Source organism: Dasypus novemcinctus, chromosome 27 (genome assembly GCF_030445035.2).
Source record: "Dasypus novemcinctus isolate mDasNov1 chromosome 27, mDasNov1.1.hap2, whole genome shotgun sequence".
Classification (NCBI taxonomy): domain Eukaryota; kingdom Metazoa; phylum Chordata; class Mammalia; order Cingulata; family Dasypodidae; genus Dasypus; species Dasypus novemcinctus.
In genome coordinates this window covers 18,210,407-18,228,411 of record NC_080699.1, presented here as the reverse complement: position 1 = coordinate 18,228,411, position 18,005 = coordinate 18,210,407, and the positions used below count along the sequence as shown (strand labels likewise).

Below are 18,005 nucleotides of genomic sequence, written 5' to 3'. Positions count from 1 at the left end.
ATGTAATGTCTCTGCCCTCAAGGAACTTAAATTCTAGTGAGGCAATCACAGCTAACAAGCAAACAAAAAATACTAGACAGTGATTTTGTGCAGAGAATTAAAATAGGTATATGATAAATAATGGAGTATTTAGATTAGAAGATCAAGGAAGAAGGCTCAGAGGACTTGAAATCTGAATGAGATCTGAATGACAAGAACTAGCCAGACCTAAGACGATGAGGGAAGAGAAATAAGAGGGCCAAGGCCAAGGCCTTGAGCAAAAATACATGTGCCAGTTTTGAGGAACTGAAAGAGGCCAGTGTAGGTGGGGAGTACTGGGTGAGGAAGAGAACAGTATGAGGTGAAGACATCGTTCCTTCCCTCAGGAACTGGTGGTGAGAGAGAGCAGGTCAGTTACGTGGAGAAGAGGCTTCAACTTTACAATTCTGCAGAGCAGAAAAATCAGGACTTTTGAAAAAAAAAGTTAAGTCTCCCCTTTGAGGAGTTGTCCATTTCCCTCCTATTCACCATAGTTTCCTTATCCATAATTAAAGGGATTGAATAGCAAGGTCACTTAGCCTCAGAGAAGAATCAGATATGAACGCATCTTCCATAGAAATAGCCCATGCCAGGGAATCCAGATTGTCCTCCCAAATCAAGGCTTACTTATCCTTCCCAAACTCAAATTTCCCAGGTCTGATTCGAAGTAGACTGCCATCGAGCCACTTAGGAAAATGTCCTCGGACTTGAGCAGAGCAGAGCTGTGGAGTCTCCTCCACCGTTGTCAGAAGTGGTGCAATACACGGCAGACCCGTCCGCTTACTCAAGATCACTTTTTTCTCATGAACATTTCCCGTGTTCTTCCCACAGTTCTTCAAAACTGTGAAGAGGAAACCAAATACACAAAAAGTTTTACCAATCGTCTATAAACATGCTTGTTTATCCACAGACAATAATCTACTGACAGCTTGAGAGAAGCCTAAACCTAGCACCAAATATAGTCTTTAAATACTTTTCCTTCCTTATTCTCAGGTCATGAGCTCTTTTGTTCTCCATTTTCAAGCCATGGCAATCTTCTTGTACTTTTTTTTTATGATTTATTTTATTTATTTCTCCCCACCCCATTGTTGTTTTCACTTGTTGTGTCTGTTCATCTTCCTTGTTTCTTGAAGAGGAACCATAAGCAGAACCCAGGACCTCTGATGTGGGAGGGAGGTGCCTAATCACTGGAGCCACCTCTGCTTCCTGCTTTGTTGTGTTTCTCATTATGTTTTTCTTCCCTGTATCTCTTCTTGCGCCAGCTGTCACATCAGCTCACGGTCTCCTTTAGGAGGCACTGGGAACCTCTGCTCCCTGCTTTGTTGTATCTCTCATTATGTTTTTTTTCTTGTGTCTCTTGTGTCAGTGTACCACGCCTACTCATCATATCAGCTTGCTGTCCCCTTTAGGAGGCACTGGGATCCGAACCAGGGACCTCCCATGTAGTAGGTGGGAGCCCAGTCACCTGAGCCACATCTGCATCCCCTTCTTATACTTCTTGTACAAATCTGCCTAAGAATTAACTCAGGACTTTAGTTACTATTATTATCATTTTCCATAGTTGAATAACACTTGTCTTTTTACACAAATAAATCTACAGGCTAAAGACATGCTAATAGCAACTTCATTGTTATGATAAAAAGATCATTGTCATGATTCAAAATTATCATAATTACATTGACTCAGTTATTTAGACATATCCAGGATGTCATCCTAAATATTTCATAGAGATTTCTGTGAATTTAATAGGATCTTAAATTTAATTCCTTCTATTTTAATGGCAAACACAGGATTGAACATGGTAATTGCTAGGAAAGGGTGTCACAAATTAAATTAGAGCAGTGATAACTGGTCCAAACTTACCTGAGTTCAAAATGCCACAAGAAGTAAAAATCATCATTGTATAATCAGGAACTGAAAATTGTCCTTTCATCCCATACTTGCTGAATGTTCACAAGGAAGTATTGCATAACACAGAGAGGTAGTCAGATAGATAATTCATTAGGTACTATAAAATATAATCCTTTATTTTATTTGACAAAAGTTTACTAGTGCTGTAAAATTCTCTAAACCAGAAAAAAAAAAAGAATTAAAATGTAGAGACACTATTCCTCTGAAGAAGTGAGATTTGTATTGTTTTAGCAAAATAGTTTACTGTATTGATATCTATTACCCATTTCTTTCAGATCTTCCAAAAATTAAGTTTGGAATACTACTCTTTTTACAGGGCACTCAATCAAACCCATCCAGTTCCTGATTTCCCAATAAAATTGACATTCTCCCTAAATGCTGTACCCATTATCTAGCCCTAAGGAAATTTTAGCCATTGTTCAAGATCTATCTTAAATACCACTTCCTTTAAGAGGTAGCAACTATAGTGTAATATTTAAGAGTATGGGCTTGGGTATATACACACTGCTTGAGTTCAAATCCTGACCTGCCACTTCCCAAATAAGTAGCCTTGAGCAAACACTTCAACCTTTCTGTGCTATATCCTCTTTTCTAAGATGGGGATAATAATAAGTTTGATCTTTCCCAAGGCTCTAAGTAATAAATGATTCAGTTTATGTAAAGCTTTTAGAATGCAGTAAATACTCAAAAAACTTAGCAATTATTATTTTACTTTTCTTTTCTAACAATCAATCCAACAAGATATAATATCTTCTTTGAATTATTTATTTTATTCAATAAAGTGCTAGGCATTCCTGAAAGACAAAAAGTATTAGAACCCTGACATAAAGGAACTCACTGCCTAGTAAAGAAAACAGACATATAAACCATTTAATTTATACTGTTACAAGTGTTTTGTTTGAGTGTTGTTTCAAAGCATGGTCTGAATAACTACTTGCAACAGAAGTACCTAGGAGTACTGCTAAAACGTAGATTCCTGAGCACCACACTAGACCTAATAAATTGTCAGAATCTCTAGGATAGGGCAAGCAGTTGCTCTTAGGCACACTACAGTTTGGGAACTATACTATTAGAGCTATAAAGAAGTTCCTTTGAAAACATAGAGAAGGAAACTCCCGGGTATTTATCTTATTCTACTTTTATTATCATTGTGTTTGTTTATTTTATTCTCCTCTTAGATTAGAACAGATTCCCCGAGGAATGGTTTTTTAGAAATATTATTTCATTCATCTTACTTATTTAAGTAGAATTAAATTGAGTGGCCCAAGTGGGCAACTGAATAGAGACATACATTTTACATTCTAGAAAATATTTACAGGTCTACATGTTCTGTACACCATAGCATGCTGTTGGTAGTCTATTGTATGCTCTTCAAACTTTCCACAGCACTTGATATTATTGTCAACACCTCCTTAAACCCCTTTATGTTCGGACTTCTGAGACACTATTACAACTTTTCTTCTCTCTTTCTGACTTCTCTCTCCTTTATGCCAGCTTCACTGCCTATTAGCTGCCAACCCTGGGCAAATTACATAATTCTTCTGAACCCCAGATTTTTCAATTATAAAGTGGGATAATGGGGATACGATGGTGATAAAAACTTCCTGTTCATATCTTTTGCCATAATAGAGATACCTTCCAAATGTTAATTCCCTTTATTAGCTCCTTTTCCCCTTATCACTTCATAAATGTGTTCCTGAGATCTGTCCTTGGACTTTTACTCTTTAATCTTAGCACTCCTCAGTCATCTCATTTAGTCTCTTAATTTCATCAATTCTTGGAGGTGACTCTCAACATGTCAAAATAGAGTTCTTTTTTCCCTACTTGAAATTAATTTTCCCACCTTCCAAATCATCTAGCTTCAAAATCTCTGTGAGCCTTAAATTTGAACTCTCACTTCCTTTCTAGTGTCCTTAATTTAGGCCCACCTATCTTAGCAGGGCTATTATATATTGGAATATATATCTATATATTCTGAATGGAAGCAGAAACTAGATAGCAACCAAGCTGTCTTCCACATGAGAGCTTCCTAATTGGTATGTCTCTTGATCTCCTTAGCCCCTGGGATGACAAGGGGCCTCAGGCCAATCGCCTCCAGCTGCAAGCAGCTTATCCAGGAGTACAGTAATTTACCCCAGTTTACAGTAAAAATATTACCATTTTTAAATGTGTGTTTGTGCTATGATGTGAAAAGGGTTGGGAAGCACCGCTACTCTTCCTAAGTATGGATCTGATATGAGGAGGCCCTATATGGTCTGATCCCAACCTACTTGCTGTTTTTGTTTTGATTTCCCCCCTCCCCCCACCCCGAGATGGCTCCCTCATCTGTCTGTCCGTTATCTGCTCATCTGCTTTAGGAGGCACTGGGAAACAAACCTGGGGCCTCCCTTGTGGGAAGTGGGTGCCCAACTGCTTGAGCCACATCCTCTCCCTGCTTGTCCAGTTTTGCCTCTCACTAATGCCTTCTGCTTCAGCCAAACTGGAACCCCGCCCCTTCTTCCTCCACTCCCTTTTGTCAGTGAGCCAGGGACAGCCCAGGAAGTTGTGTACACAGCTAGAGGTGCATTAAGCATAACCATACCACTCTTTCTAGGATATTTCCCAACTGCTTCAGATGAATTTACCTGCCCTAGTCCAATATAAGCTGCTTCATATACATAGCGTCCATATTTCCTACAGAATTCTATAAGTCATATTTCCCCCTGATGCCTTCTTCCTCTGAACTCCCATGGCACCTGTTTATATCTCTTACAACCTCTCTTTATCATCTCTACAACTAGAATATAAGCTCCTTGAGTACAAGGTCTTCATCTCCACTCCCTCAGTACTAAAACATTGCCTTGCATAAAGCAAGCACTAAATTATTGAATTAAATAATTTTAAAGTTTATAGTGCATATTAGTACAATTTCCAATGGCTATCAGACAATGTCAAGAAGGAAAATTATGTAACAATAGTAGCTATAATAGAAAGCTATGAAACAATAAACAGGCATTAAGGCCGTTTCCTAGAATACAAATAAAAGACCAAACATTTACATTAGACATCGTAACAGCAATTTCAATTTATAAACGCCTGCCCAATGAATATTCTTCCTATTGTAGATCCAAGAGAATCCCTAACCCCTGAATCCTGCCCCTGTATACTATAAAAGATACACAAATGTGAAGGCTGTTACTCTGATAAGGAAATAAATTTTGACTATCTTAACTTCCGGCTCTGAGGTGTTACTGTTTCTATCTGCTACACCCAGAGAGAAAAAATCAGAAGCCCCTGGTAATAAGAAAGAGGCACAGAATTCTAAGTGAGGACTGGTAGGAAGAGAATGAGAAGGAAGGGGTAAATCCCCTACCTGGGATCCAGTGCACTATCACAGAAAGGAAACCCATTGCAGTGGTTGAAAGACTGTTGACAAAATAACGAAGGATTCGAAAAAGCATTTTTTAATTGAGTTCAGATTGCGTGATTTCCAAATCCTCACACTTGCTGGCAGCTCAGTGCACCTCTAGCAGTGTACACAAACAACTTCCTGGGCTGTCCCTGGCTCTCTGACAGAAGGGAGTGGAGGAGGAAGGGGCAGGGTTTCAAACTGTCTGCCCTCTCTCAGTCTCATTTCCATGACAAGTATTCCAACAACCTATCTATATAATAAGTAGCTGTTTGACCTAGTAAAATTGGACCAGTAATAGTGGTCTCCCTCTTTAAATTCTTCCTCTTTTGAATCACACTACAGTTAAGTCCGTTGAGTCGTAGGATTGATTTCATTACGTACTCCTCTCTGAAATATTCAGTTCTCCTCTTTTCTTACAGAATAAAGTCCAAATTTAACCTGGCAGTAAAGGCCTCTACAATCTGGCCACAATCCACCTTTCATCTTTTGTCTCTCCACCTTTTTATCTTTTCATCCTTCCTTTTCTTTTCTATCCATTTAATTTATAAGACATTTTCTGACAATCTAGTATGAGTAAGGTCATGTGATGGTGTGTCTTTAAAAACCTTATAACCATATATAATTTCATTAATTTAACAAAAAAGGTTTGAACACCAATATATTAACTACTGGGCTACACGCTGAGAATACCAACTAACAAGATTCAGCCCTGGTTCTCTAAAAGTTCAGATCATGCTATTCCCTTCATGAACTTTCACCCCAGTAAAATGACTTTCTAACACATCATGTGCTTTTGTTCCTTTATGCTTATGAAAAAACTTTTCCCTGCCTGAAATATTTTCCCTACTTTTCAAAAAGCCAATTCAAATCTACCTCTCTGACCCCCTTCTTAAAGGCCTTCTAGTAAATTCCACAGCATGTATTGCCACTAACATGAGGCTGTCACATGTCTTATTTTGTGAAAGGCTGCTAGCATTTACATATTGTCTTCCTAGCAAAGCTGTAAGTACATTTCAAAAAAGAAGTGGTTAGCAATATCATAAGGATGAACAGAGTGTGTCAAACTGTTCTGTATTCCTCACAAATGCCTGACAGAGAACATGCTATTACAAAGACGTACAATATATATTTTGATTAGTAATCAGTGAAAAATAATTTATAAACTTGACATTTTATTGAAATGGAAAAAGTGATGATAGAAGTGTAAATTAAAGAGTAATATGCAATAGCATATCTCCAGCTGTGAGATCATTAGTCTTGTCTACGTGAATGGTACTAAAACCATCAAGGGGAAAAGATGTGGCTTGAGCAGTTGAGCACCTGCTTCCCACATGGGAGGTAGTCCCAGGTTTGGTTCCCAGTGTCTCCTAAAAACAAAAACAAACAACAAGCAAACAAATGAAAAAACCAACTCAGGGAAGCTGATGTGGCTCAGTGGTTGAGTGCCAGCTTCCTACTTACAAGGTCCCCAGGTACCTCAAAAAATAAAAATTAAAATTAAAAAAAAAAGGAAAGGAAACCATCAAATTTAATGAATATAAGTTTTAATTAGGCTCTCAGGTACTTTTATAGTAGGAAGTAGCTATTCTAAGCAGTAAACACATTTATGACTTAAAATCAGTTCACTAGTCTTAATTTTACCAAATGAAATAAATCAGTTTTCAGAACCCGCAAAGCTAAGAACCAGATGCTGAACATGGTGCCACCATCAAGCTATTGTGAAATCCAGTCTGAAACAAACTGTTAACCTTATCTTTCACTTTAATAATAAATGTTTGGAAACAATAACTCAAAACATTTCTTAATGATGATGGGTTAGTAGAGTCATCTTGTATTTAGAACATTTACACTGTAAGAAATGCCTCAAAATCCAGGTGACAAGTCATATAAACTCAAATATAGTCCACTAATTTTAGTTACCGTTAGTATTAACAATTCCATTTCTAATAGTTACTTCATTGACCTCCAGCATATCATTTACCATTGAATTATTCCTCTACCACTTTAGCAATTTTTTGCATTTAAATCCAGGTTTTTTGTAAACGTTATTTTACTTTTGTCATCTTTCATTTATATGGATATTTATGTTATGTGGTATATATGCTTTAAAATAGCAATTTGATGAAATGAGATTTTTAGAGTTTATAAGGTAGCAAGGCAAATGTGCTGTCTACCTTAGGAATAAAAATTCCCTGTGGTACTGATTGCAAATATGTCAAAATTTGTGATTTCTTATGTTGCCAAAAACAGACATTTAATAAATTGACCTTTATGAATGGTTGAAAAAGGGATGCTTAATTTAAAAATAATCTGATTAATATAGTTATCCTATATATATATATATACCATATATATATACCATAAAGTTTTTTAAAAAGTGTGGCAGTACCTTACATGAAAGTAAGAATGTTTTTATTTAGATGGGTACTAAGAGCTCTAGTCCAAATTCGACTCTGAATTATAATAGGATTGAAGTGACTTGCCAAGGTCACTGTGTTAAGCCTATCTCCACTTCTGTACCACTAATTTTTATCCTATACCATCCTGCTACTAAGGCTTCTGAAAATAACTCATTAACTGTACACTTTGACTTGGGTGATGTGTAAAAAAACCAACTCATACAAGATTCTGGTTAATAATTTCTGTTTTTTATTTTACTATTTTTACCACATGAAAATAATTTTAAAGCAAGAGTTTTATTAGCCTTGTATAATAACCAATAGTGAAAATAATCAAATGCTAACTTTAAATAGCAATAGACAGATAATTTTATTACATATTAGAAAATGGACAAATTACCTCTAAGGCTTTAACATATTTTTTAAAATAATATTGATACACAAAAAAAATTTTATCTCCCAAGCTAACTGCTATTTAAACAAAATATCCTAAAGAAAAAGTACACCATTATTAAACATTATGAAATGAACTCACTGAGTCCTTTGGAAGTTTAAGAGAGGCTAGGAGGTTTAAGGGGTGGGGGGAAGAATCCACATATGATTTAAATAACTTACTCTTTTATAAAATGCACCAAATAGTCAATCCTCAAAAGAAAAGCTATGTACTTCCTATTATTGTCCACCATATATCTAGAAAAGAAATTCAAGGCATTTTTCCTGTGTTTAATAACTAGAGAGCTTTCAGGGCATAAATATTATTCTTTCACTACAACAAAGGCTATATTGCTTAAATTCTCAGCTTATTTAAAGTACACAATTTTATCTGTGCAGTGTGTTTGCAATCACTGTAAACCTCTGTCTCAGGAGTTCTCTTTTTTGTATTAGAAAGTTTTCAATAGTATTGGCTTCTTTGAAGAGTCCATCTATCTCGTCAAGGTAAGATGCATCTACTTCTGCTCTCTCACTAACAAAAAAAAAAAGTTTTATGTTAAACTAAATAGTTGTAAAGTCTGAACACATCATAACAATATTCTTTATTATACTACATCTGTTGCCATTTTCATTTAAATGACTTTTCAACCAGAGAAACTCATTAATTTACTAAACTCTTCAGGAAAAGTTAAATTAGTTCCACAAGTATTTCTGACTGCTCAGAAAGAGTCCTGACACAGGAGAAGTATATTTTATACATTATTATTCTAACATTAAATTATATGCATTTTTCAAACAGACACACAAACCATCACTCAAATACAATGATTGTCAGGTAGTTTATAAAACTCCCTTATAAAACATGATAATCTCAAGCCAATAAAAATTTAAATACAGCCTTCAAATATATATAAATAATATTCGTTTATCTTTAAAATTGCTCTGTTATCAATTTTACTAAGTGCTATTTTTCTCAGAGTATTTTTACATGAAATTTGAAATGTAATGTCATCTAATTAGAGACCAAGATATATCCAGCTCAGTGTACCTCTGGCAATAACAAAACAAAGGATGTTTAGTGGAAAAAGTTAGGGTAAAATTTGGAAGATAATTATCTAATATAAGAAACTGAAATAGAGTAAAAAAAAAAAACAGAATTATTATAATTACTGGATAGGCTTTGTCGCCACAGAACTAAACATCCCTTTATGGAGTTTCCAGAAGACTTCTATTTCTAAGATACAGACTCAAGAGACTAAACTATAAGTACTTGCCTTAAGATCTTTGCATATGTAGACAACATTAGATTAATTTCCTTGCTCATATCTGTTCAAAAAAATCATTGAGAAAGTTATGAACTATAAGAAATCTTCTGTATTATAAAATTTCTGTATTGTTCTTTTTTAGAGAGATATAAGAATTTTGTACATCACCATTCAAATCCTTCTCCAGGGCTTCATCATTATAAAATAACCCAGAGCTTTCAGAGAGTGAGTCTAATTTTCTGAGAGAGGACAGCTGTGGACTATCTGGCATTTGGGGCTAATAGAAGAAAGCAAAGAAAGTAGATATATAGTCAATGAGAGCCTTAGGACATAAACATCCTATTTTAAAAAAACAACTATATCATGTTTGAGGAAAAAAGAGACATGCTAGAAATTATATATTCTCATGCCCTAGTTAGTCATTTGAAATTTTGTTATCAAGGAAACTTTTCAGCTCAAGAAGCATCTTGCTCAACATACTAAAATTTAGTTTGGTTTTAAATTAGACTTGAATATGGCTTAACCCCATGATTAAAAAATTTCCCACATCTTGAACCAGTAGAGGTTTCCATAGCAATATAGCAAAACTGTCATTCAGTAATAGCAAAATCCTTGTAAAATTTTGCAAGAGAATATAATCTTTAAGAGAGTAAATAATATTCCAAACACAAACAGATCAATTGGTGGGGATAGTAGTGAAGAGGAACCTTTAAAACTATTAGTAACTAGTGTACCAAGTTATCTTTACTTATCATAGCAAAATAATTATTGAAAGTCCTGTATAGGATAAAGGCATGGACTCACTCCTGTTTCCAGATCACAAATGGCCACAAAGAAATTTCCTGATAGTTTCTAGGTAGCCTATACTCAGTGAAAAAGCAGCTGGCACCAAAACAGTTTCTGCTGGGACAATTCTAACTCCAGGATTTGTATTCAATTCCATTTACTAATAGAGCTTTCCTAAATGGAAGAAATTTTAAAAGTATATAAACTAGAATAAAAAGATTAAGGCTCCAAGGGCATATAGTTTACCTCCAACTCTCTTGGTCTCTTGGAACTTCTAGTATCAGGTCTCACAAGGTTACTTGCCATCATATTCTGGAGGCAAGAACTGCAAAGTTTAGAGCAATACCAAATTTACAGGAACTCTATGCTACCATTCTCCTGAACCCCTCCCTTTCTTTCCACTCCTACTGTCGGTCACTTAATCTGCCACTTACGTAAACTACTCACTTCTCTAATTCATCCTACCAACTGTTGTTTGGGTAATCTTTCAAATTTTTGAATACTGTATTCCCTTAACTCAAAAACCTTCCCTTGACTATTCACTGCCTCCAGAGTAAGTGCAAATTCCAAGGCATAGTATCCAAGATCCTACTCCACCCAGTGCCAACCTATCTATGCCTGTCTTTTCAACTACTCCTCTCTAGACACCCAACCAAACTAGCCTCTTTGGCACTTTTCCCTTGTTTCAGGACTGGCTCATTTGGGATTTGTCTGTCTTCACAAAATCCAGTTGGAGTCGATCTTACTGTTCACCTAATTCAATCTCATTTTGTACAAATGAGAAAAAGAGACGGAAATGGCTGGCCAAGGTCCAACAAGTCAATCTAGGCCAGACCAAAACCATGATCTCCACACTACTTCGAGTCTTTTTTTCCACTGTCCTAACTGACCTTCATACAGTTCAATTTTCACTTTTAAATTATTTTTCCATAAATTCTGAAGGATGTTTTCCTAGGAATCTGAAAGATTTCCGTTTAAACTTGAAAAAAATTTGAGACCCTAGAATGATACAGTCTCTACATGTCAGCGATGAGGAGCCTCTCTTTCCTCTCACTGCCATGCCGGCGGCTCGGGCCACTTCACCTGCTTGTTATCTCACGTCCCAACTCCCCCGCCACCCCCGCCGCGCCTCGCGCTTCCCTACAAGTGCTTTAGCCCCACTAGAGACCCTGAGATGAAACGTCCGTCCGTCCTCTCTCACCGCCTCACACTCAGTCACACTCTCACGGGCGCTCATCCTTCTAGCCCCACCCCAAGGCCGTCGCCTTCCTCCTCGTCAGCGAAAGCGCGGGAATGAGGCGGCCAGGCCCGAGTGCGCAGACTCTGTAGACCCCCAGAGGCACATGGCACTCCCAGCAGGCAGCGCGCCAGGCACGTGACCGTGACCGGGCAGCGCCCCTGCAGGCTCCTGGGCTGGGACCCAACAAGCTGTTTTGCTGATGTGTAAAGGCGGCCTCCTTATTCTTGGAATCTCTGTGGAACAAAAATCTTTCTCTGCCTCGCAAAGTGTGTTTGAGGGAAAGAGGAAAAGTCTGCACCTGGTTTCTCAAGGAACATGGAAGAATTCCCAAAGCAAGGCTTAGGTGTGGCCCCGGGCTTGGGATCTCGGTAAAGGAACACAAAATAGTACACCCGAAGAGAGTAAAAGTGGCGTTCTGTTCCAAAGGGACTGTTTAGAAGAAGGGTTTAAACCTGAGTTACCCTGTCCCTCGAATGAGGCTTCTAGATTGAGAGCCTCCATTCCTTCCCTTCTTTTTCTGTGGTGCAGCCAAACTTTTCAGAATCACACCCTTGTAGAAAATTCCTTTCTTGATGCGTCAGTTAGTTCAGTCGACCTAACTAGCAGCTTTTGTAACATGTATAGTTTACTTACTTGTAACTTAGTGTTTTAATGTGGAAACTTTGACCTGCAATTTCAAAGAAGACACCTTTGACTTATCCCAGTTATTTGTTGTGGAAGAAAAAAACAAAAGAGCATTTTCTCTAAACAAAGGTCAATAAAATCCATAAACTCCAGGTATGCAATCTTACCCCTTAGCAAATCATATTTAACAACTGTATGCACTATTAATGTTTTTCCCCTTTTGCTTGTATTTAAATGTTATTTGTCATCAAGATTTGAAAGTATTGTGTGTATATATATCTATATTTCCTGGTTGTGAAAGTACCAATTGTTTTAAGTCCCTAGAAAACAGGTACTTAGCTTGTTACTTGATTTGCTAATACTGTGAAATATAGGCCACTTGACTAATACTAGGCTAGATGGTTATGGTGAAGTTGACACAGTATTTAAAGGGTTCCATTCCCTGTCTGGGAACTGATGTCAATCTGTGTTGAAAATCTCACCATCTTTGGTAAAATGAGGGGGGATGGGGAGTAGTGAGATTTTCATAAAGCTAAATGTATTTATTCATTTTAACGGACAGTCCTTTATTCTGGTAGTATGTCCTACCTAATTCTTTTGATTTTACTGGTCTTTTCATGAAATAAAAATATAAAGATTTTTTAAAAATATAATGTCCTCACTTGGTAAAATATAAAGTTAGCCACTCAATGTTAATCTCCTCTTCATGATTGTTATTTTAATGGTCCGTTAAATACAAAAGTCTGGAAAATACTTAATTCCTCTGTTACTCTTCACATTGTATATATAAACAGGTGGGTATCCATTTGGTTCTTAAAATATTTCCAGGAAAATTGATTCCACTTCATACATAAATGCTTTCATCAAAGTAAGATGGACATTTATTTTTTTATTTTATTTATTTTTTTAAAGATTTATTTATTTCTCTCCCCTCCTTCCCCCTTCCCACCCCCATTGTCTGCTCTCTTGTGTCCATTTACTGTGTGTTCTTCTGTGTCTGCTTGCATTCTTAGTGGCACTGGGAATCTGTCTCTTTTTTTGTTGCATCATCTTGCTGCATCAGCTCTCCGTGTGTGCAGCACCACTCCTGGGCAGGCTGCACTTTTGTCGCTGGGCGGCTTTCCTTGTGGGCCGCACTCCTTGCGCATGGGGCACCCCTACACGGGGGACTCCCCAGCGTGGCATGGCACTCCTTGGGTGCAGCAGCACCACACATGGGCCAGCTCACCACATGGGCCAGGAGGCCCTGGGTTTTAACCCTGGACCTCCTATATGGTAGGCTGGTACTCTATCAGTTGAGCCACATCTGCTTCCCTATTTTATTTTTTAAATCGTATCTCCATTGTGTAAGCTAAAGAATAATGGGTTAAGGACAAGTGACAGTGAGTGTGGGGTTATAATTATCACTTTAAAAGATGATAATCTTATTTAATATGCAAAATAAACCCTATGAAGTAGGCAGGATGTTGAGATGGTTTGGTTACTTTATATCAAAGAAAAAAGTGTTTCTCCATAACTAAGAAATGGTAAATTGTACGTGCTATATATTTGCAGGTGGAGAAAAATAACTGATAATGGACTGTTTAAAATTAGAACTTGTGGTTTGTGTTCTGCTTATCATTGTTTGACCCTACTTCATGCTTTCATGTTAATTGGTCCTATTGCACATTACAGTTGGAGGCTGGAAACTCATTTCAATTTCTGTCACATGTGTATTTTCATATGCTTCTTAAACATCTGTTTCTTTTATAGGTTTCACACCAAGAACCTCAGATCATCCTGCAATAGAATTCCTTTGTCATCATGCCCTTAGACGTGTTTTTATGACCTTGCGAAATGAATGCTAACTAGTTTTAAAACAATGAAAGTAACTAGCTTATATAAGCATTTTTGTTTCCTAACTCTGGAAGCCCTCTGTTTTCATACTATCTCTGAACTGAAAAGGAAAAAAAAAAAAGTCACCTTGCTAGCAAGTTAATGCAATTTGGCACATGTTCAAGAAAATATCGTCTAAGAAATTTTTTTCTGTTAATTATTTTCAAGGCAATGATATTTACATACTCCTCCTTAACAGTTACATTTTAGACATATGTAGATGCTGTGATTAAATTGTAGTAATTACTAAGACTGATTATTCATCACAGTAAAATAATCACCTTAGACAACCCAAGGAAGAGTTTTGTCCTGAAATGTGACCACAAATTCTCAAAACAAAGGAGGAGATTGTGTGAGAAAAGCAGATGCTTCTAAAGGACCAAGGAAGGTTCTTTTTCTAAAAGAGATACAAACTTTGGAAGGGCCAAAAACCCAACTTTTACAGAGGAAAGTATCTCTTTAAAATAGTGGGTTTTGCTTTAAAAGAAACGCCCGTGTTCTCTAACACTTCGTGGCCTGTTCTGTTGAGGAGCCCACCTTTGCAGGCTGGTGGTAGGCGTGCCGGCAGCAGTCTCCGCCCCTCGACCCTCCTCCCCTCGACTCACGCCTTTCCTCCCAGACAGCTGCTGTGAGCTGACGGACGAGCAGCCTCGAATTGTGTTTTCCAGTGCTTTCTGCTTTCCTGGCTGCCTGCTTGGGCGTGTGAAGCAGCTGGCACCTTCTACGATCTACAAAGCCTCAGGAAAAGGAAAGGGACCGCAAGCCTTCTAGATCACTTCCTCTCGTGGGAAACTCTTGAGCACCGGTAAGAAATATCATTTCCTCTGTATTTGAAAACCTGGGCATGGCGATTGAAGGTAAGTAAGCTAGAAAAGCGATTTAGAGGAATTTTAAGTCCTCTGATGTCACTATGGCTGAAAGTTGGAAAGTAGGGAACAACGTAAGGAACATAAACAAAGTCAGTAGAAATTTTATTTCTCTTTTTTATCAACTATTGGTGAGTATCACTTTAGAGCAGAGGTTCTCAAACTTTTTGTTCAAGATCTCTTTACATTCTTAAAAATTTTTGAGGAACTCCAAAGAATTTTTGTTGACCTAGCTTATTTAGTGTATTACAGTAATTTACTGTTAGAAATTAAAACTAAGTTTGAAAAATCTATCCATTCATTTAAAAATAAAAATAATATATACATCACATGTTAATATAAATAACTGTTTTTTCAAAAATCTAGTATGACGAGTGGCATTTTTATTTTTACAAATCTCTTTAATGTCTGGCTTAATAGAAGAAAGTTGGATTCTCACATCTACTTCTGCATTTTCTTTCGCACTATTACACTTCATGTAGCCAACTCCATTGTACACTCATAAGAGAACGAGAGTGAAACAGCCAAACAACATCTTAGAATTATTATGAAAATCATTTTGACCTCTTGGACACCCTGAGAATGGCTGCTTTACAGTGATAAAATAATTAAGCTTCTCCAAAAAGGAGTCTCAGTCTGAATCAATTGTTTTGTTTTATGTTTGCCAAAGATTTATAAGCTTGAAGGGATCGGCATCTATGCCCTTGGCCTGGGCTACAAACTTTGGAAGGAAAATTTTATTTCTAAATAAGGAAAGAGCTGAATAATTATGTTTTGAAGTATGAATAATAAAAATTAGAAACAACCTTAAATTCCTCTTTTCTTGTTGCCTACCTACAACTATTTCAAGTTTCCGAACTTCTTTCAAAATATTTTTTTTATCTGACTTGTTCATAATATTCCTATCATGTGAATTGTTACAGTAGTTTCATAGCCTGTCTCTAGTCTCATGTAATGCACTTGCCAGCTCAGTAAGCTGCAGTGTTTTCCTGTGCCTGTGAGACTAAATTCACACTCTTCTACTTGACTTTCCAAGCCCTCCATAACCTAACTACATTTACCTTTTGATCACTTCTTCCCAGCAGGACTCTTTCACCACAGTCCAAAAAAAATGGCTCCATTTCAGTCCACTCCCTCTACATGCAACATTGTTTTATCAATTAAATGCTCTTCCATGCCCTTTTTCATCCACCAAATCTTAACCACGCCCTTCTTTATTTATGTAAAATCTTAAGCATCACTTAAGTTTAAATTCAACTCTGTTTTCCACACAAGGCCAAGCCAACTATATCTGTTCCATTTTGGACTTTTGCTTCTCAAAAATATTATAGTACTTAAGTCTGTATTTAGCACTTGATTAAATATATCCTTTACCATTAACTTTTTTTTTTGCATTTTTAATGATTAAAACAACAAATATCGAAAACTGCAGCTTCTGGAAGAACCACTTATTTTTGCATCTTGTACCTCTCTTCGAACTTGCACTGGGCCTTGAGTTTAAGAGAAGGTTCTTTGAGGACATCCTTGTTGACAACAGTTTTGTTTAAGTGGATCTCCACAAAGCACCTTGTGGACTTGAGGTGATTGTAGTTATAAACTTTCATGAAAGACTGATCTATGACCTCTTGGCAGTTTTCTTCTTGCCCATGTAGCCGTCACTCTGCAGGGATACTGGTCGATTCCAGTGGCTGTCAGGACAGTCTGAGGTGCCATCCTCAACGTTTTTCACTATGGCGACTTTGCATCCTGAGTAGCATCCAGCCAGCACCAGCACCATTTTCCCAGGTTTCATTAACTTGCCTAATTCAATAGCAACCACTGGGGACTACAGCAGAAACTATTTATTTAATCTGTGAGTCTTCTTCTGCGTTTACTCCCTTTTAGACATACACACATAAAATTGCAAGGTTTTCATGGACAAAATGAGTTATAGAATTGAAGAATTTGATTTTGATCTTGATGCTGTCAGGATCACTACCTGATTTTATGTATGCCTCCTGATTTTATCTCACACTTTTCCACAGAGTTGTGTAAGGACAGATATAATCATAGTTGCTTTTCAAGTTCAAGGCATTTTAACATTTAATGTAATAGTATGTTCTTCGACTCCTAGTGTCTTAACAAGGCTGGCTATATAATAAATATTAAATAAATATTTGTTGTCTTGGAAATATGAAGTAGTGGTCACTATGATATTTGCAACTTGAACTAGAATCTAGAATCTCAGAAAGCTGGAGCTGGAAAAGAACTTCAAGAGTGATTCACCCAATTTCTTCATTGTACAAATAAGTAAATGGAGATCCTTAGAATTAAGTGGACTTGCCAAGACAGGATTGGAGCTCCTGTGGCTAATTTCCATCATGATATATATCCTCCATCAGCCTTGGGCTAGTTTCCAAAGGCTTGTATAAAAAACACTTTTTTGTTCATTTTGGAGAACCAGTATGTGCTGCATACTCCTGAGAAAGTCTTTCCTGAGGTTTCTTATTACTTTGAAAAAAAGACATTGGTCTGAGAATCTTAGATCAAATACTCAAAGCATTGTTTTCCAGTGTGAATCATTATTTATGATTTGTAGATTAGAGTGAAGAAAGCAAAGGAACATGGATAAGAAGGGTGAAGAGGAAAATTGGGAGTGAGGAGACACAAAGAGAGAATACAACACTTGTAATCATAGATGTGCTGAGACCTAACAACAAGAGTGGGAGGAAAATAAAACAAATGAAGATTCAAATTAAATACTCACATGAAATAAAGAAAATATTGGGGAAAAAAGAAAGAGGAAGGGTTTTAGAAAAATTATTCTATTTTTAAAAATCTGTTTCCAAATACCCCTCCTTTTCTTTCTCTTCTTGACATTAAAATGTTGGGAAAGTTTTAAGACAGAAAAAAATTCTACAAGTCCCTTTATACACTGATGTGAAGACAGTTTTTACCATAGCAAGCATTTATTCATTTAACAAACATTAACAAACATTTATTTACAATCAAATAAACTCTTTCCAAATGCTGAGGATTTTTTTTAAAAAGATAACTTATTGTCTCAAAAATTGCACTCCAATTGTAATTCAGTGTAGTAAGAACTATTTCATGCATATTAACTTTGCACAAAGTGGCTGGGAGTGGGTGGTGGGCTGGAGAACTAGGAGAGACTGTTTGGCTAGGGATGGAGGAGTCAGGGAAGTTTTCCTAGAGGAG

General features: G+C 36.9%; 3 protein-coding genes across 3 annotated transcripts in view; 1 reads left to right on the top strand and 2 right to left on the bottom strand.

Annotated features, from left to right (window-relative positions):
• Window positions 1-5,417, bottom strand: part of BCO2 (beta-carotene oxygenase 2) — a 44,877-nt gene extending 39,460 nt beyond the window's left edge. The window contains exons 1-2 of the mRNA XM_058289400.2: window positions 5,282-5,417; window positions 646-859 (exon numbers count right to left, since the gene is read on the bottom strand). Of these exons, the coding sequence (XP_058145383.1) occupies window positions 646-859; window positions 5,282-5,369 (302 nt within the window). The 5' untranslated portion in view covers window positions 5,370-5,417. The remainder of the gene's footprint in view (window positions 1-645; window positions 860-5,281) is intronic.
• Window positions 5,418-7,960: 2,543 nt separating this feature from the next.
• TEX12 (testis expressed 12) lies at window positions 7,961-11,481 on the bottom strand. Its single transcript, XM_071212282.1, has 5 exons — window positions 11,404-11,481; window positions 10,449-10,527; window positions 9,585-9,693; window positions 9,426-9,477; window positions 7,961-8,683 (listed from the first exon to the last, which is right to left on the bottom strand). The coding sequence occupies exons 2-5, from the start codon at window positions 10,509-10,511 to the stop codon at window positions 8,539-8,541; spliced, it is 369 nt and encodes a 122-aa protein (XP_071068383.1). The 5' UTR covers window positions 10,512-10,527; window positions 11,404-11,481; the 3' UTR covers window positions 7,961-8,538.
• A 3,062-nt stretch (window positions 11,482-14,543) lies between these two features.
• The window catches only part of IL18 (interleukin 18), a 32,978-nt gene continuing 29,516 nt past the window's right edge, over window positions 14,544-18,005 (top strand). The window contains exon 1 of the mRNA XM_004481163.4: window positions 14,544-14,746. The gene's annotated coding sequence lies outside the window, so the exon portion shown is untranslated. The remainder of the gene's footprint in view (window positions 14,747-18,005) is intronic.

Excerpts from the sequence above, each read along its gene's own strand:
- TEX12 (XM_071212282.1), bottom strand. The coding sequence starts at position 10,511 with ATGATGGCAAGTAACCTTGTGAGACCTGATACTAGAAGTTCCAAGAGA. Across the intron at positions 9,478-9,584 it reads CCTGGAGAAGGATTTGAATG|ATATGAGCAAGGAAATTAAT; the intron begins GTGATGTACAAA and ends TTTTTTGAACAG. Across the intron at positions 8,684-9,425 it reads ACATATGCAAAGATCTTAAG|TGAGAGAGCAGAAGTAGATG; the intron begins GCAAGTACTTAT and ends TTTTTTTGTTAG.